The sequence below is a fragment of the Petaurus breviceps genome, unplaced genomic scaffold (genome assembly GCF_028583685.1).
Source record: "Petaurus breviceps papuanus isolate PSGF00001 unplaced genomic scaffold, PetGlider_PUasm1.0 126, whole genome shotgun sequence".
Taxonomy (NCBI): domain Eukaryota; kingdom Metazoa; phylum Chordata; class Mammalia; order Diprotodontia; family Petauridae; genus Petaurus; species Petaurus breviceps.
Genome location: NW_027185655.1, coordinates 13,352,619 through 13,372,823, shown reverse-complemented (window position 1 = coordinate 13,372,823; position 20,205 = coordinate 13,352,619). Strand labels below are relative to the sequence as shown.

Here is a 20,205-nt window from a genome sequence, read left to right as displayed (position 1 = left end):
TCACAGGGAAGGGGAAAGGAGGGACACGGGGAGGGGCCTCCGCATGGGCCCGCCCCTCGGCGGAGCGGGCGGAGCTTCGGAGCTGCAGTGCAGCGCCGGGCGGGAGTGGGGGGAGGGCTGACGCTCTGCGGAGGGGCGGGGCCGCTCGGGGGGCGGTGGCGGGTCCGGCAGTGCGGCCGAGGACGGCGCGGGCAGCCCGGGCCCTCCACGCTCCTCCCCTCCCCCTCCTCCGCCTCCTCCTCGCCCCGCCCCCCGCTTCTTCCTCTCAGACCCGGGCCTCTACGTGTAGACGCTCACCTGGCAACCGGCGCCCGCCGGCTCGCGTCCGCCCGCGCTGCCTCTGCTGCGTCTCCCCTCCCGCGTCGCATCTCCCGCTTCTCCCGCCGGCCGCGCTCGCCCCCCGCGCGTGGGGCTGTCACTCGCGGAGGCCGGGGCGGCGGCGCGCGCTCGCCCGCTCGTTGATGCCGTTTTGGGGGTGACCCCGGAGGCGGCGGCGGCGGCTCCATCCCCGGCCGGGGCGGCGGGGCGGGCTCCATGGCGCGGGGGCTCTAGACGCGGGGCTCCGAGGGCGGCGGCGAGCGGAGCAGCGGCGGCCGGGGCGGCCAGGTGTCCGGGGCGGCGGCATGGGCGAGAGGGAGCGGAAGATGTTGGAGCTGAGGCACCGGGCGGCCAGCGGCCTCGGCCCCGGGGCTGCGGCCTCGGCAGCCCGCGAAGGCGACGGCGCTAGCGGCGATCACGAAGCGGAGAGCACCAGCGACAAGGTAGCGCCGGGCAGGGAGGGGCGGGGCGGGCCCACCTGGGCGCAGGTGAGGCCGGCCGGGACCCCCGGCTGCGCGCCTGCTCTTCCGCTGCCAGGGGGCGGCCCCCTTACCTGCCCGGCCTCCCTCCCGATCCCGCGGCCCCCTTACCTGCCCGGCCTCCCTCGCTCCCTCCTTGCCTTCCTCCCTGCCTGGCTCTCACCTACATTTCTGTCTGGCCTCCCTCCTTCTCACCTCACCTGCCTGCCTCCGGCAGCTACCTGCTTACCTGCCCAGCTTCCCTGCCAGTCTCCTTTCATGCTTACTCCCCCCCGCCCTCCCCGCGTCTCTGCCTCCCTTTCTGAGCACCCCCTACGTCCTCGGGCTTAAGTCGCGGGGACACTGCGTTGTGCCTCCGACAGTGCCCGGGGGTGATGGCTTCAGCTGTGGCCCCCTGTGGAGCGAGGCTGAGCTGGGAAGCGTCGGGGGGTACCGGGTGGGTTCCGTGGCTTGCCCCCGGAGGCCCCCAAGCCCTCCTCGGAGAGCGGAGTCTGCCCGGCGGCACGAGGGCGACGCTGTTGAGGGCACCGTGGCCGTGGCCGCGACGCCGACCCTAGGGCCGGGCGAGATGTTGCGGGTTTCAGTGTCACACGTGACAGCCTTGTAATTTTCCAGCTTCGCTTGGGTTTCCGCAGCCGGACTCGGCCGGGGCCGCGGCTCTGCTTGGCCGGGCATTGCGTGAAGCCTGACAGGTGAACTGCAGGGATCGGCTCGGAAATTTCCGGGGTTTGCGCATTCTTCGTGACATTGTGGTCATTTTAGTCACGTCCAAATTTAGTTTCAAAACCAACCCCACAGGTCCGTTGTGATGTTCAGATGAGATAATGGATGTAAAGTTTTTCGAACTTTAGAGGACCTAAATTGTCAGTTATCCTTGGAAGTATAAGTGACCCCTTATCAGTCACACTAATCGCTTCTAAGCCCTAAGGTTGTACTTTTATATGAGCCTGAATAGAGTGCTCAGGCACACCGGTAAAACACACACACACACATAATATATATGAGATATTTCCTCTCTATTTTAAAGTTTATTGTGTTTCAAGTAAAATTTAGTTATTAATTTAAAATTAATTTTAATCAAACTTTAGGTTTTCTTACTTTGAATAAAAATAATGTCCTTTAAATGCAATGCATTTTCTTTTGATCATCTTGATAAGAAGAGAATGAGGCATAGAAAGGACTTTCTTTATACCTACTTTAGGAAGTAACTGAACCAGAGATTTCAACCCAAGCCTAATGACCTAATAGACTTTTCCCATTATTTATGGTTTTTTGTTTTACATTTTTACTGATTCTCCTTTATTCACTTTTTTAGATAGACTTTCCCCAAAGTAATGTGTAGTCTTAATGTTTATTTTATATAATTGCTTAACTCAGTATTAAGTGCTTCCTACATGACATTCACTGTGCTTAAGAATACAGACACCCACATACATTCCTAGACTTTCCTGGTTCTCCAGAACTGGGAAGTAATATGCACACACATCAGTATGAAGTATTTACAAAATAGAGTAGTTTGAGAGGAGCTAATGCAAAAAATGTATCTTGTAAAGTGTAGTATCTAAGCTGAGCCCAGGGCTTCTATTAAAAGTACATCCAGTAGATGATTGTTTATCAATCTGTTTATAGTTACAGTTCTCTTAAGGGTTCACTATTAAGATATAGTTGAATGATAAACTTCCTTCTTGAAATTTTTTTTCTTTTCAATTATATCATTGGAATATGTTCCCTAACAATCATAAAAGATTATATGATCACAAAAGGATCAGTTTTATGATCCCTGCTGCAGTGTGTTGCCAGGGTAATGCATTTTTTTTTCTGGGAAATGATTTACATTGCCAACAACAATATTTTATATATGTGACCCCAACAACATTACATTTTAAAAACTTTACTAATTTTGTCACTTTAATAGAAGTTGACCTTTTGCTGAAATTTGCTGGGAGAAGGGAGAATTAATGGTTTTTGTTGTCCTATCATGATAGGGAAGTACCCATGATTTCTTAAAGACTGTGTCCCTGGGACACAAGCTTTGGCAGGTTCTATCAACCTGAAAAGGCACACACACACACACACACACACACACACACACATACACACACACACAACTTTCAAGAGAATCATTCTGAATTCATTAGGCACAGAACCCATTAGGTATAAGGATAATACTACACAATTGTTTTAACACTTGATTACAAGTGACTCTGCACATTTTTAGATGTTTAGGTGTGTTTTGAAGCTTGTGAATTGTCCATAGATTTTGATAATTTGTCATTGAAGATTGAGTATTACTTTCAGTACTCTATATGTTATGTGTCACACTTATTTGACACTTAAAATGCATTCACTTCATTCTATATTTAATTTGTCCATTCAGTTATTCTAGCACCTCACTAGAACAAACTAACAATTTTAAAAGGGGAAGGGAAAAGAAGTTTAATGATAGGTAATTTCTGCTCATTTGATTTCTCTCCCCCCGTTCGACTTAAGCACTATATCCCTTAGAGTGAACATGAGATTGGAGACATCAGTCAGCTTCTTCCTTAGTTAGTTTCATTTTCCATGTGGCCCACAGTGTAAGCAAGCAATAGTTGACTGAACACGTTCTGAAATCATAGTTGTAAATCATGTATTCCTTTTTATTTAGGCTTAGTAGAGGAATAGTCTCACTTGGCCATTTGTGTTCATTTAGAAGACTTCTGCTGTGTCTATTCTACCTTGTACATGCCCCTTTTTGCCTTGTGGTGAAACAGAAAGAAGAAAGATATGTATTCTAAGATAATCACACATATTTGGAACCCTTACTGGAGGGTTCCCTATCCTTTCTCCCCCATATCTTTAAATTTTCCTGCCAGTTAAGCAACTGGAGGCCTCTTGTATGTGGTGAAAAATAAAATATACATTCATTTGTTTCCATAGCAACCATCTTTACCCTGAAATAAACCATTTAAAATTTTTTTTTATTTTCATTTTTTTTTCTGTTTGGAGGGGGGAGAGTAGGGCAATTGGGTTTAAGTGACTTGCCCAAGGTCACACAGCTAGTTTTTGTGTCTGAGATCAGATTTGAACTCAGGTCCTCCTGATTCCCGGGCTGGTGCTCTATTCACTGTGTCATCTAGTTGCCCCAACCCTTTTCTTTTAAAGAGAACTGAACCTGAATAAATCTAAAAACAGTTACAGTTGTTTAAAAGATAATATATTACCTTATGGTTGATTTAACAGATTTCCAAGAATAAATATGACTATAGACAATTCTTGAGTATGATGAAACTTCATTGTATCGTGGATATTTTCTGTACTCTTGTCGAGTACAGAATTTCTGTACTTCTGTAATTCTCCCTTTTTAAAGGAGGCAAATTATTTTTGGAGAATATAAAAGAAATGTAAAATTTGACCCACTAAAAACTTATGCTATATAATTGTAACTCTTCTTTTGAAGTCTTCTTCTGATTCCTCATTGTGGCACTGAGGTGATCCTGGGTTCTTCAGGGGTATGCACAAGCAGGTAGCTGGCTCCAGCTGCCTACGTGTGTGTGTGTGTGCGCGCGCGTGTGCATACAAACACACACACACGCACACACACAGAAACAGCGTTAGCCAGATGTGGAGAGGCTTATCATAGGGTTTGCCATGGTGAGATGAATTTTTCTGCCATTACAACTGTCTCAAATGGTCTGCCAAGTCACAGAAGGGTTGTGATCTCTGTCTAGTCATCCTCCAGAGAAAGCCCAGATCCTTGGAGCATTCAGTTAAAACAGGTACTTTACTAGTATCTTTGATCTTAGTGATTTCATAGCACTCTGCCTACAGTGGGTATCCTGAACTTTTCCATTCTTTTCAAGTCTCCATGCACATCCTTCCCCTGTTTCTTAAACTCTCTGACTTTAATGAAAAGATCTTTCATCTTCCCTTTGCTTTTTCTTTAACTGATAAAAGCTCTAAGCATCCCCTCTATGTTCAGTTGGCCCATAGAAAACTGTACTTTCTTATTTATTACAATGTATAACCTATTTCTTTGTATCCAGTTCATGTAACCATCACATTTAGAGTTCTTGGTTTCAAACATTATGCGAGTTAGGTGAGTAAGGAAAATGAGGAAAGCTAACCTAAGCTTTTGGTAGTTTGTTGTGCCTTATTTAAATTCTTCCTATTATTTGATAAAACCTAATGTCATCCAGCCTTTCCAGTTCCATCAGTGTGGAGAAAGTCCATGTGGTTGCTTCCTCCCTCTGCCTGTTGTTAAGTTCGTTTTAGTAAGGTGTCAGATTGCACATGCATAATACATATAAAAATGATTTCTGACTACAGAATATTACTTCCCCATCCAGTAAATTCTCATGCTATTCTCATGGACAAAATATTAAGACGTAGGCTAAATGAATGTACAGGTTGTCTCTCAGAACTAGTTGAATGACCAAATCCAAAAAGACTAGCATTTTAATTCATCCAAATTCCCTTAGGTACTTGCCTTCAGCCTTGTGCTATTCAACAATACATGTAGTTGGGAGGCATAGCTAATATGTCAGAACAGTATAGAATTACTGGCCAATTTAATAAAAAGGAGTTTAATAAATATAAATGTCAAATTTTATACTTGGATTCAAATAATCAGTCTTGCAAATGCAGAATGGGAAAAAAAAAACATGTCTGCATAACACTTTATGAAATCTGGGGGATTTAGCAGTAGGCTGTAAGCTCAGAATCACTTAAAAGTATAAACATTCAACAAACATTTTTTTTAAGCAATCAGGGTTAACTTGCTCAAGGTTACATGGCCAGTTATTATTTCTGGGTGTGGTGCTAAGTATCTGAGCCCAGATTTGATCCAGGTCATTCCAACACTGGAGCCGGTGCTCTTATTTGCTGAGCCACCTGGCTTCCCCTAAGCAATTGGGGTTAAGTAACTTGCTCAAGGTTACACGGCCAGGTGTTTCTGGTTGGGTGCTAAGTGTCTGAGCCTGGATTTGATCCCCAGGTCATCCTGACACTGGAGCCGGCGCTCTTACTAACTGTGCTACCTGGCCGCCCCTTCAACAAACATTTTAAGTGAATTTAAATAGATTTTTTGGCTCACTATGAACAAGGAGGACAGGAATCATGGCTAAATGGAGAGAGAATTTGGAGTCAGAAGACTAAAGTTTAAGTCCTGACACATATTAGTTGTATAACCAGAGGCAAACCACTTAACCAGTAAAATCTCTGCCAACTTACTAAATCTCAGTGTATCTCATCCAAGTCAGAACTTAGTTATGATAAGTCTGTAATAATGGAGAGCTTCAGTGTATCTCATATAACCCTAGACAAATCTCATGAAAAGATAAGCAAAAAAATTAAGGACCAGAATAGAACTTTAGAAAAATTAGATATGATGGATCCTTGTGATTCTTAGATGGAAATAAAAAGGAATTTACATACTTCTTAGCTGTACATATATGGCCATCTATAAAACTTGACAATATAGACCTCACCAGAAAAGCAGAAATAATGCATATACCATTTGCTGATCACATTGAAGTAAAAAAAAAAATGTTCAGTAAGGGAATTTGATGAAAATTTAAAATTTGAGGCTAATACTAAAGAAATGGTGGATTGGAGGATATCATAGAAACAGTAAAAAAAAAAAAAACTAATCAAACAATATGACAATGAGACAACAGCCAAAACTTATGGGATGCATTTAAAGTGTTCTGTAGGGGAAAATTTATATCTCTGGATTCTTTCAACAACAAAAAAGAAGGAACAAATCAGTGAATTGAACTCATGAAAAAAGACAAATCAACTTTTCTTAACATCAAAGGAAAGATTATATAACTTAAAGCAAAATTAACCCATTGAACTTATAAATAAAAGAAGTTTTAAAAAGAAAAGGCAACTAATAAAGTAGATAACCAGCTAGCTAATCTTATTTTTGAAAGGATAAAAACCAGATTAATCTTATCAAAAATGAAAAAGAATTCACAATTTAAGAGGAAACAAATGAAATTAATTTGCCCAATTATATGCTAACACACTGATAATTTAGAGGAATATTTACAAAAATATACAACAGTGATATTAACAAAAGAAGAAATAGAGCATTTAAATTAGAACCCAGAACTTGTCAAAGCAATTGCATTACCAAAGAATAAACTCCCAAGGGAAAAAAAACTCCAGAACCAGTTGGACCTCCAGGTGAATTCTATCAGACCCCCCCCCCCCCAACAAATAATTTCAAGATTACATAAACTGCATATAAGAGTAGAAAAAGAAGAGACCCTTTTAAAACTCTGTGATATATAATATCTATCTATCTATATATCTATCTGATTTTGATGCCTAAACTTGAAAGAAAGGCAAGAAAAAAAATATTCCCAATTAATTGATGCAAGAATATTTAAATAAAATATTAACAAATAGGCTACAATAAAGTTTTTACATTATGACCAGGTTGGATTTATATCAGGATTGCAGGGTTGTTTCAATATCATTAAAACATTACTATTATGTTAATAACATACACATAAAAAAATGATTATATTGGGGGCAACTAACTGGTGTAGTGAATGGAATGCCAAGCCTGTAGTCATGAAGATCCGAATTCAAATGTGACCTCAGACTTACTAGCTATAAGACCTTGGATAAGTCACTTAATCCTGTTTGCTTCTGTCTTTCCATGTCTATAAAATGAGCTGGAGAAGGAAATGGCAAACCAGTGTAATATCTTTGCCAAACAAATCCCAAATGGGGTCACAAAAATTTAGAAATGACTGAAATGACTAAACAATATGATTATATCACTAGGTACTGAAAAAAAAAGCCTTTTGACAAAATCCAACATATGTTTGTTTTTTAAAAAATACACTAAACACCATAAAAAATAAATGGACCATGTGCAGCTAGGTGATGCTGTGAATAGAGCACCGGCCCTGGAGTCAGGAGGACTTGAGTTCAATTCTGGCCTCAGACACATAACACTAGCCATGTGACCTTGGGCACGTCACTTAACCCCAATTGCCCTCCAAAAAAAGGGGGGTTAAAGTAAATAAATAAATGGACCTTCATTTAATACATTAAATGTATCTACCTAAAACTAAAAGAAAATATATGTAATGGAAAAAAATTCAGATCTCTTTCCATTAAGATAAATCAAGGATGCTCATTATGCCTTCTGTTTAGCCTGGTACTAGAAATGCTGTAGCCATAAGGTAAGAAAGAAAATAGCAAGGGAATGAGCAAAGAGGAAACAAATTTTTGCAGATGAAGTTTTCTTGGAAAACCCTTAAGAATTAACTTAAAAATGGAAACAGTTCAGCAAAATTGTAGCCTTTAAAGTAAATCCATAGAAGTCCTTAGCATTCTTGTGTGTGTGTATTTTTAAATAAATCCATAGAAGTCCTTAGCATTTGTGTGTGTGTGTGTGTGTATGTGTATTTTTAAATCTGTGGGAAGAGAAGTTTAAAATATCTGGGAGTCTATATCAGTCCACACCTAGCAGGAGCTATATGAATCCAACTATTATAAGACACTCTTTGCAGAAATACAGACTAAATAATTGCAGAACTATTACTTATGGGTAGATTGAGCCAACATAGTAAACCTGACAGTTCTACCTAAATTACACTTATTTAACGTTATACCACTTAATCTAGCAAAAGATTACTTTATAGAGCTAGAAAAAAACTAACAGCATTTATCTGGAAGAACAAAAGGTCAGGAATCTCAAGAAAAGTAATGAAAAGAGTGGCCAAGAATGGGGCTAGCGAGTGCTGTGAGATCTCTGTCATACAGAGGAGCATCTGGCTAGAAACAGGTTGATCATTGGAACAGAACATGCAGAAACAAAGGATCCTAGTAGCATGGTGACCACCACCTCCTAGTGCTGCATCTTCAGGGCATCTCTCTGTTGTATAATGAAATTGAATTCATCCTTGGATTTTTTTAATCATTATTTGACACAATTTGAACTTCATGATTTTGCTGGAGTTACTATGTGGGAGATGAGTAGCTTGTCTCTCATTCTAGAAGCCATATTGACCAGAAGTAAGTGGCCGAAGCAGGATGAACATTAGGTAACTGTTGGCACAGTGAATAGAGCCCTCCCTGGTCCTAGAGTCAGGAAGACTGGAGTTCAGATATAGCTTCAGGCACACAGACTAGCTGTTTTTAAAAAAAAACTTAACTTTTTTTGCTTCAATCTCCTAGTGTTGTGGCTTAAGTTCTGTCTACCCAGGGATGCCAAAAACTGTTGGGGTTTTATGATGTGTTGTGGTGAAGCCATCTCAAAGAATAAAGTCAGACCACCTCCAATCCAAGTATAGGCATTTATTGAGATTGACGCCTTTCATGAAGCAGGCTAAGTTCCAAGAGGAATCAGCAACTTCAGAGAGAGCGAGATGGATTTTTATAGGGTAAAGATCTACATAGTTATATAACAGAAATTATGAGTATTAAAAAGGCAGGAGGGGTTTGTTAAGGATTAGGTAATAGGGGAGGGGTCCCAGTCATGGTGAAACTGTGTATGTGATTACTCACAGTGCATACAGAAAACCCATGGGGGCGTGGTATGTATGTATGGTAATTATATTATAGTAAGCCTCTCTACGTCAGAAGTATACTCTGGTTCTTTACTATTACTGCCCAGGTGCCCACTTAGGGCAGGTTCCTTCCATTATTTTGGGGTCCACATCCTACTCAGGCATCCTTGTCTAGCCACTTTCTGATTGGCTGAGTATTTTGGTCCTGTCTGAGACTAGATGGATATGGTTGTGGTTGAGTGCATGGATGTATCTGCTGCTTCTTTGGGAAATATGAAGAATGGGTCTGGGGGCAGTGGCTGGCTAGAGGCAGTGGCTGGGATCCTATCACATGGACACACCTGCTATTTTCTGTGAGAAATAGAAGTTCATGGACACACCTGTTCTAGTGAGCAGTGTGAGGCATATGTGAAGAAGTCAGAGTATTGAATGTATGTGTGGGAGGGGTGGAGGGGTGAGTGAGTACACAGGGGCAGTGGGCCTGCTGTTCAGTGGGGCCTATAAGGAAGTTAGAATATTGGGGCTGGGGCAGCTTTATTAGGATCCCATCAGTTGTGAGGACCAAATGAGGTGACATTTGGAAAGTGCTTCGTACAGCACCTGACATATAGGGATGATTTAATAGATGCCTTAAACTTTCCTGTGTGTTCTTTCTGTAACAAGTAACTCAGTCTCTTTGATCTGGGGCTCTTTGAAAATTGAGCCTATTTACCTCACAAAGTGAGGTTGGAACGGTCCCCTTAGCTAGTGAACGTGAAAGTGCTTTGAAAAATATGTAGCTCTATGAAAATGCAGGGTGGTTATTCTGCTGTTAACACTTGAAGAAGTTTTGAATTGAGACCATGTGAGAAATTAGTATACATATATATCCAGCTCAGGAGACAAGATAATATATTATGATTCTCATTGCATTCATTTTCTGAATTAAGCTGACAAAAACAATGAATTTTACTTTACTTCATTTTTATGGTTTAGGCACCTTTTTTAACATCATAAACATTTTTCTCATAGTCCCCCTCTCCCCTTTTCAGAAAGCCTTCCCATACAACAAATAATAGTTTTAAGAAAAAAAGAGAATTTTGCAAGACTGGCCAATGGATTTAAAAAGTGAAAGTATTTACATTGTATCTAATTTGCTGACTTCCCACCTCTGCAAAGAAGTAGGGTGCGAATGTCTTCTCAACATCTCTTGTTTGGAGTTGTACTTATTTTTGGAATGTTCACTTTTAAATTTATTTTTGCTTCTGTTTACATTGTTGTCATTATGTATATTGTTTTCTTAGTGCTGCTTATTTCACTTTATCAGATCATGTATATTTTTCCAGGTCTCTCTGCATTCATCTTATTTGCAATTTCTTACAATACAATAAAATTTCTTTATATTCGTATACCACAATTTGTTTAGCCATTCCCCAAACTACTTTCTTCCTAATTTTTTGCCACCACAAAGTGCTACTATAAATATTTTGGTGTGGGAGGGGAAGGGGGGCTTTCTTATCAGAGGCCTCTTTGGGACATAAGCTCATTGTGGAATCTTTGGGTCAAAAGTATATTTTAGGCTCTTTGTTTGCATAATTACAAATTGCTTTCTAAAATGGTGACACAGATTTACTAACTCTCCCAAGGATGTGCTTTTGTGTTTTTCTTCAACCCCTGCAACACTATCTCCATCATCTGACATCTTTGCCAATATATAGGGTATGAAGTATTACTTCCTGAGTGTTTTGATTTGCATTTTCCTTATTAGTGATTTGGAAAATTCTTTCATATGCTTGGGGATAGTTTGTAATTCTTCTTGGAGAACTGTTTGTTAATATCCTTTTATAACCATAGAGCAATGGCTTTTAGCCTTAAATATCTTATCATGGATACATTAATTTTGTACAGAAGCTTTTCAGTTTCATGAAGTCAAAGTATCCATTTTATCCTTTGGAATTGCCTCTTTCTTTATTTTGGTCAAGAATAACCCTGCTGTTCGTGGCTATAAAACGTGTATGACCTGCTTTTGTAATTATTTTTAATGATATGGCCTTGGATCACATTTTTATCTAGAATTTATTGTGACATATGGTGTGTAGTGTTGGTCTAAGATTCTAAGCCTGATGTAGGCCAGACTGATTTCTAGTTTTCCCTAGCTCAAATAGGGAGTTCTTGTCCAAGTAATTTATGTTTTATAGTATATCAAATGCTGAATTGAATTCCATTGTTTCTGACTCTTCCTTTTCTAGTCTTTTTCATTAATTTACCCAGGTATATGTTGGAGCTGGCATGACTGCCTTAGGGAATCCCAGTTATTAAACTTTCAATGTGAGGATTTACAACATAGAGATCAACAAATGCTACCAATTAGGACTTGATTTTTTTTTTTATTGGTGATTTAGAATTAAGAAACTTATGGAGAAAATGTTAATATATATTAAAATTTAATTATGTCCTCAGTATTTTTGTAGAGCTGGTTGTTAAACATTTACTAGCATACCCCCTAGAAATCCCTCTTTATTTTGAAACCAATATCAATGGTTTTGATAACTGCTGTTTCATGATATAGTTTGAGGCCTTAGAAGTGCTATTTCTTCATAGAAGTGCTATTTCTTCTTTATCCCTCCTTGTTTTCATTGTCTTCTTTGATAGGTTAGATGTTTGTTTCTCCAAATGAATTTTTTTTTGTTAATTAGATTTTTTGCTTTTTAAAATCAAGTTGACTGAAGGTTTATCCATTTCATTAGTCTTCAGAGAACCAGCTTTCAGTTTTGTTAATCATTTCTATAGATTTTTTGTTTGTTTTCCAGTTTATTTCTTTCCTCTAAATTTTAATAGCCCTTTTGTACTTAAATTAGGTTTGTTTCATTTCTGATTTTTTTTAAATGCACACTCATCTCATTAATTCTTTGCTATTTTGTTCATATATGTTTATAGGGATATAATTTTCCTTCAAGGACTGTTTTAGCTGCTTCACAGAAATTTTGGTACGTTTCATCATCATCATTCACTTCCACATAATTATTGTTGTTGTTGTTTTTTAATTTCTCCATTGACCTCACTTAGAATTTCTTTTTTTGAGACTCCATTTCAGTCAGTACACATTTGTTAAGCACCTACTGTATGCAAGGAACTATGCTAATTTCTGGGGATACAGAAACAGACAAAAGACAGGAATGCTCTGAGCTCAGAATCCAATGGGAGAAGGGAGCAAGCAAACAAATATGTGATGTGCAGATAAGCTATATATGGAATAAATTGGAAATAATAAAGAGAGGGAAGGCCCCAGAGTTAGCGGATTAGGGGAAGGCTTCCTTTGGAACATGAGATTTTTGTTGGGACTTAAAGGAGGCCAAGAGGCAGAGATGAGAAGGCAGAGTTCCTGGCATGGGGGACAGACAGTCAGGGACAATGCCTGGAGAAGAAGGATGGAGGGTCTTATTTCTGGAACAGCCAGGGGGCCTGTGTCATTGGATGGAAGACTGTGGTGGAGAGTAATGTAGAAGAATGAAAAGGTAGGAGTAGCTTAGGTTATGAAAATTCTTTGAGCGCAAAACAGTTTTTGTATTTGATCCTGGAGCCAATAGCAAGCTATTAGAATTTATTGAATGGGAGGATGACATGATCTCACACCTGTTCTTTTTTAAAAAAAATCACTTTGGTGACTGAATGGAGGACAGATTTGATGGGGAGAGACTTGAGGTACTCAGCCCATGAGCAGGTCACTGCAGTAATCCAGGTGTGACCTGATGAGTACCCTCCCCAAAGTAGTAGCTGTCTGTTTTCTTTTGTTACTGTGCTGCCTTTTAACATTTATTTGCACTATTTTTGTGCCTTAATAAATGGGTCAGTGTCTTAAGAGTTGCATATTCTCTATTGACCCATTTTTAAAATGCCACGTCTTTTAGTTTTAGTTTCTCTAGCAATTTGTTCAATTCACTACTTTCCCTTTTCTTTCTTTTTAAATTTTTCTTTCTTTTTGATTTATTGAAAACTCAGAAAGGAATATTAAAATATCTTCCCACTGTTGTATTACTGTCTCTGTCTCCTTGTAATTCTGTTGATTTTTCCCTTTATTAATTTAGATGTGAAGGCATATGGAACATCTAAATTTAGTATTATTAGTTTGTTGTCTAGGGTTCCCTTCAGCATAATGTAGTTTCCTTGTTTATCTCTTTTATATATTGTGAATCTTTGTTTCTGCCTAGTCTGACAAAATGATTATAAGGTCTACTTTTTTGGATTTACCTGATGTTTAATACATTTTCCCTCCTTTTTATTCTGTATTTGTCTTTGCTTTTCATTGTAGATCTTGTAAGCAACAGATGGTGGCTTTGTTTTTGTAACCACTGTGTTCCTATTTTTTGTTTTATTAGACTGCTAAATCTTCTCATATTTAAAGTTATAAGAGTTAGGTTTACATTTTCCTCCATTTGTCTTTTAACTTTTTCCCCCTAAATTAGGATTTTTCTTTGTTCCTTTGTAGAGTACTTTTCCTCTTTTTTTCTTGTTATTTCTCTTTTCCTTCTGTCTATTTTAGACTTTTACTCTTTGGTCTTTTAGAAGTCTTTTAGACTTTTACTTCTTTAGTCTTTGCATCCTTATTGAAATAAGGCTTCCAAGGTTCCCCTTTGAAGTTACCTCTTCCAAACAGTGTCTGTTATTGCTTTGTAGCTCTTGCCTCTCTCGGTTTTTCAAGTATTGTCTCATTACAAAAATTTTCCTATTTCCTTAATTGTACACCCCATTATTACCCACTGTACCTCCCATGATTATTTTTTACCCATTTGCTATGAAATCTCTGCATTGGGGTCATGCCCTCTTAATTCCTCAAGACAGGATATGTCATGAAGGCACAATGTTCTCCCAGAGTTTGTAGTCTAGGTGCTAAATCTTAGGAGATTGTAACTACTGTATGATTCTCATTTCCCATTACAGACTATCTCTCTTGCCCCATAGGAACTTTCCTCAGTGGGATCCTCTCCCACCATCAAATTTTTTCCTCCTTCTTTTTCTCTGTTTTGATCCCTCTGTTTTATCCCATCTTCCTATAGGTATTCTTCTTCCTGAGGGATTATAGAAATTATTTCCCTTAATCTACTTTTGATTTGATTAGGGTGCATTCTACTATCCCATCGAGAAAATGAAATTGATTCCTTTTTGTATCATGAATAACATTTTGTATAGTTGCTCAAGTTTTATGTCCCTGAGCTAAATTTAGTTTTTTTTTTCTGTAAATCATGTCATTTTAAGGAAATCATTTGTTATTGTGTCTCTGACTAGCTTGCTTGCAGGATGCAAGTAGATGTAGCCAAATCAGCATCTCCAAGTGCTGGAATGTCCCAACATCTTAAAATAGTAATTGTACTTTACTATAAAAACCTTTGTGAATCTCTCTTCAGGGGCCTCCTGCCAACTGAGGAGCCTTGGAAATGATTTGTTTTACAACTGCATGCCTTACCAATAAATTGCATTTCTCAGACTTTGTTTCACCAATTTACCCCCATTTCATTTACACACCATCTAACCCTTCTCATTCTTCAGTTTAGTCTCAGAAAAACCTTAAGATTCATTTGCAAGTTCATGTTGTGAAGTATTCTTCTAGTTTATAATGTTTCAAAAAACCTAGTCTGATGCTATTAGTTTTTCCATTTAATTTTGCTTTCTTTTCTCCTTATGCACTTTTAGAATGAAATCTCTTGCTCTTTTGTTTTGGGTGGGTTTTAAACACAATAAGTGTGTGTGTGTTTTTCTCTTTTCAGTCTCTCCTCCTCCATGATAATTTATTCAATTTTGCTTGTGCCTTATTTGGTTCTTGTATTTGTATGCCTTACTTGTATTTCTGTTGTCTTGGACATTTTACAAAGCATGTAATTCACTCCTATCTGGTTTGATTTATAGCAGTGCTTTAAATACTTCTCGTTTATTGAACACCTTTTTAAATTTAGATTTAGTAGATTTAGGTTTGTTGGGTATATCATCTTGAATTTATTCTTGAGCTACTTTCCTCAGAACATATTCCATTCTCTTCTACAATTTCTGGTAGGGACAAAATAATCTTGTACTATTCAGATTTCCTTTATATTTGAAGGTCTTTCTCCTGGTAGATCGCAACTTTTGTTGTCATTGAATTGTTAAGTATAATCACTGTGTCTTGGAGCTTGCAACACATGATTTTTTTTTATGAGGATGATCTGTAGATTCTTTTGAGTGGCACTTTTGTTTTCTGTATTCAGAAATTCTGAGTATTTTTTTATTTCTTACATTTTGACATTCATATTTTTGTGTATGTGTGTTCTTCTGGGAGGCCTATGACCCATAGCTTTTCTCTGTACATCTCGTTTTAGAGAACATGTTTTGTTTGTCTAGAGATCTTCTTTTCTTTTGGAGCCTTTTCCTTTGACACCTCAGTAGTCTGAGCCTCTTCATGCACTGGGTGGGTGATTTACTTTTCACAACCCTCAAGTGACTTCTGGGTAGACAGAACTGGACTCCCCTGTATGCTGCTCCCCACACATACTGATTCCTCAGTCTCACTCTATTCTTTAGTTCTCTGACCTGCCATTGCTGTGCTACAGCAAGAATGCTGCTGTTCCATGCAGAGAAAGCTTCTGCTATGTTATGTTTTGTTAATGTTGTGTTATCTTGTGTTGTTTTGTGTTATCTTATATTTTATTTCATCCACCTCTGCTTCACAGGATTGAGGGGGGCAGGGAAGAATTGAGTTGTGTTGCACTTCTGTGGTTTGGTTTGTGTAGTCCTGCCAGCACAGGGGAGATGGGGTGCTGAGGGAAAGAATGTATTTGAGATTCAGGATTAACTTTATCTGTGGTTAGTTCATTGGGTTGTTACCTAACTAGGTTTCTTGGTGTCTTCTTAGACTGTGGAGACAGTGCAATTGCTTTACTTTTTGCATATAATTTTACTTTGGAGAGATTTTAAAGGTCATTTATATTGGAGAAGATGTCTGGTCCTCCATCTTGGGGGTAATAATCAAATTTTCATAACATAACTACTTTCTAGGTGTTTAAGATATCTTCTCAGCTATTCTTTTTGTTAAGGTTATATACGTAACTTGAATGTTAGCTCATTTTTGTAGTTCCAGTTTTTCCAATTTTCTAATATGTACTTAATTTTTTTTCTTCTAGGAAACTGATATTGATGATAAATATGGAGATTTGGATTCCAGAACTGATTCTGATATTCCAGAAGTTCCACCATCCTCAGACAGAACCCCTGAAGTGCTTCAGAAAGCTCTGTCTGGCTTATCTGCAAGGTATGATTGAACAGATTTTAATACTTCATTAACTCTTTGGTTCATGTAACAGGTTTGTTTCTGCAAAATAACTTTGCTTATGGTTGTAATCATAACTTTAATATGATTTATACTCTGACCAGAATCAATCCACTTGCTTTACAATTCAAAACATTGAGTTGACTATTAATATATTACTTTCCATCTTCCTTTTTCTCTCCTCTTTCCTTCTCCCCCTTCTCCATTTTAAGATGAACAAACTGAACTTCAGACAGGCTCGGCTGTTTTGCCCAAGGTCACAGTAACAGATTGGTGGCCAAAATCCATATTATGTATGTGTTTTTCAATTTTAAGACCAATGCTTTTTTTTTTTTTTTGCTTTTTGGAAGGCAGTTGGGGTTAAGTGACTTGCCTAAGGTGACATGGCTAGGTGTGTGTGTGTGTGTGTGTGTGTGTGTGTGTGTGTTAAGTGTCTGAGGCTGGATCTGAACCCAGGTCCTCTTGACTCCAGGGCCAGCACTCTACTCACTGCACCACCTAGCTGCCCTCCCGTGCTTTTTTTAAAAAGGCTTTTTCATCATTGTCATCATCATTTTGTCTTTTTGCCCCAAATCCTTACTAGTGTTTAAAAAGAAAAAGAAAACTGACCAGTGCTGTTCAGAGTTGCCGGTCTCTGCCTCCCTTTGAAGCATGGGTCTATGCTCCCAGCTAGACAGTGTTGTCATGTGTCCTGCATCATCGTTGGTCTTCCAGATTCAAAGTTGGCCGCGCATTGAGAATTCTACTGTCTGTTAAGGTTATTTTCCTTTACACTGTTGTGGACTTGACATAAATTGTTCTTTTTTATGTATCAGGTCACACAAATCTTCCCAAATTTCTCTAAAACTTTCATACATAAATATGAAACAATAAACATTTGCAATATTCAGACGCCATAATTTATTTAGCCACATCCTAATGGATGAGGCTCAATTTTGCTTTCAGTTCTTTGTTACCATTGGGAAAAACAAAAACTACTATAGCTATGTTTTTGTGTGAGGGACCTTTGATTTGAATTTTTCCCCTCAAGAGTATATGCTTAGGGGTGGTATCAGAAATGCATATACAGTTTAGTGACTTTTCTAGTCTAATTTCAAATGATTTTTCAGAATGGTAGGCTATTTTGTAACTCCCCCCAAAGTTTGCTAATCCTTTTTATCATTTAAATGAAACTCTCATATAGTTTCACTCCCTTGAAATGTCAAATAAAAATGAATATTTTTTTGGTGCTTCAATTTGAAACTTATACCACTTTAGTCCTTCTATATTTGACAATGAATTTCATCTCAGTTACTGTTTCATTTTGGGTCCAAGAAATTGTCTGGTCAAGTATTTAAATGCCTCTGTATATACTTATTTTTTATATTTTTCCCCTATGGCCTACTGTCAATCTCTTCTCTCTTTCAAATAAATTCATCTGTTAACCTCGTATGTTAAATTCACGTCTTGTTCTTTTCATACTTGTCACATATGCTTCTGATATTTAAACAAGTATTATTGTCAAAACTGCCTATCAAACAAATGGCAAGTGATTGGGGATCTTGGGGGTAAAGAAACAATAAATTGTAAGCATGCTGCTGTCATTTCTCAGCTCCTTGACATGGATAAAATATCATTGAAATAATAAGTGCTTTAATTATGTCAGGGTTAAGGGCATTTGCTTTCTAAAATGCTTTTTTTCCTACAAAAAAGAAAAACTAGCTATTATTAAGATAATACTCTCATTGAGGGGAAAAAATCCGCATCACTTTAGAATGTTTATATTTCTGTTGTGTCAGAATACTGATTATTAGGAGAACCACCGCTTGTCAAAGGACAGAGAGAAGGACAAGGGGGAAGGAAAACTGAACTGGTTTCTTCCTCCTTTATGTAACAGGAAGTGAGGGAGCCAGGGGTCCCCAGGCCCCCCGCCCCCCGCTTTCACTTAGTCTTTTTATCAGTCACTGAAGTTATCAGCTTTAGTCCATTTTTTGAAGTTACATTTTCTTTGAGAAAAATTTATTTAACTTGTTAATTAACTTTTGTTAAAGGAATGGGAAAAATTGAGCAAAATCCATCTTAAATACTTACATATGCAGAGAGCTCTGCCAAGGGGTGAGGAGGAGATGTCTTCAGATCTTCTCTTCTGGGCTGTGCTTTTTCTCTGTAATATTGCAACATTCATTTTCATTTTGTTTGTGGGTTATTTTTTCACGTACGTCATTGTAAACATTGTATACATTGTTTCCTTGTCTCATTTTGTTCTTCTGAGTCTGTCTGTGCTTCTGTATGCATCCTGTTTGTCGTTTCGTATGGCTCAGTAATACTCTGTTACGTTCATCCACGTTCTCCAGCTGGGGCATCTCCTTTGATTCCAGGTCTTTGTTAGCACAAAAAGTGCTAGACAGCCTTTTTCTTATAGTGGAGATGGGTGTCCCTTCTGGGCACTGGGAGTTCCTGCTCAGACCCGTGTTCACTGTTGTCTTTTGCATTCCCTGCCTGTTTTTCTTGATGCCCCTGCCCAAGATTCAGGAGCAAGCAGCCTTGTTGTCTGCAGCTTACACTCAATGATTTTACTCTCTGTGCTGTAGGTGTGGCACTAACCTCAGCACCCTCTTAGTTCAATTTAATATTGAGATGAAATGAAGCACTCACAAGTCCCTGAACATTTTAAAAAGGAGGAGGTTCACTTTGCCCTAAAGCAGCAAGGATTTGCTGAAGGATACAGTGATTCTGTGGGCACAACATCCCTGTCTCCCTCCCCCCAGTCTCCATCTGAATGTCTAGTCAGTCATCAGAGTAGGGGCTTGTCTCAGGTGCCCCCCATCTCTGCGAGGCACTGACTGCACAGCTCAGATCCTTTATGCTCCCTGACCAGGAGCCACTGGGTCATGGGTGAGGGAAGGAAGCTGTGTCAGCAAACTACTGGTCCTGCCACCTTAGAATCCTTACTTGTGGTCTTCAGAGATGTGCAATGACTCTAAATTGTGTGTGAATCCAGTTCTCAGTAAATCCCCTGTGCTTGGCTTTTTAACGGTATTTAAGCAAGGCTTCAGGTTCCCCTCAGCAGTAGGCCCAGGCCAGTAGGGTATCCTGATCTAGGATTTAATTACAGATTGGTGGAGTTTTCCTCGAGGGACAGTGACTACCTAATGGATAGTGTGAAGCTCAGTGTATCTCCAGGTGACTAACAGGGGTGTCTTCAGGGTTCGGGTCCTTCCATTTTGTTGAGAGATCTTTATTACCAATTATTCAAGATAAAGTGCTAACCTTAGAATCAGAAAAATCGGGATTTTCATCTCACCAGATACCTCGGAGCTGTATGACCCATGACCGGCCCTTTAAACTCTATGTGTCCTCCCTCGATTACCAGGACTGATGTGCCCAGATGTTCACATTCCTTTGCTGTTCAAAACAGTTGCCTACCAAGTGACATTTCAACTCATGGTGTGGGAGACCTTACACAGTCTGTCCTGCCTTTGTACTATCTTTCACGGACCCTTTTTTCACATAGCCTGTATTCCTATCCACCTAGACTGCTTGCCTTTCCTGGAATGATCTTATGAGCTGAAATCTTAAATAACAGCATAAAGCTGAGTACTTTCTGGGCACTAGGGGAGAGAAGGTTATTAATGACTGGGAG

At 39.3% G+C, this 20,205-nt stretch overlaps 1 protein-coding gene across 1 annotated transcript in view; it reads left to right on the top strand.

Annotated features, from left to right (window-relative positions):
• The first annotated feature begins 610 nt into the window (after positions 1 to 610).
• Positions 611 to 20,205, top strand: part of CDS1 (CDP-diacylglycerol synthase 1) — a 62,129-nt gene continuing 42,534 nt past the window's right edge. The window contains exons 1-2 of the mRNA XM_069093073.1: positions 611 to 761; positions 16,438 to 16,565. Of these exons, the coding sequence (XP_068949174.1) occupies positions 624 to 761; positions 16,438 to 16,565 (266 nt within the window). The 5' untranslated portion in view covers positions 611 to 623. The remainder of the gene's footprint in view (positions 762 to 16,437; positions 16,566 to 20,205) is intronic.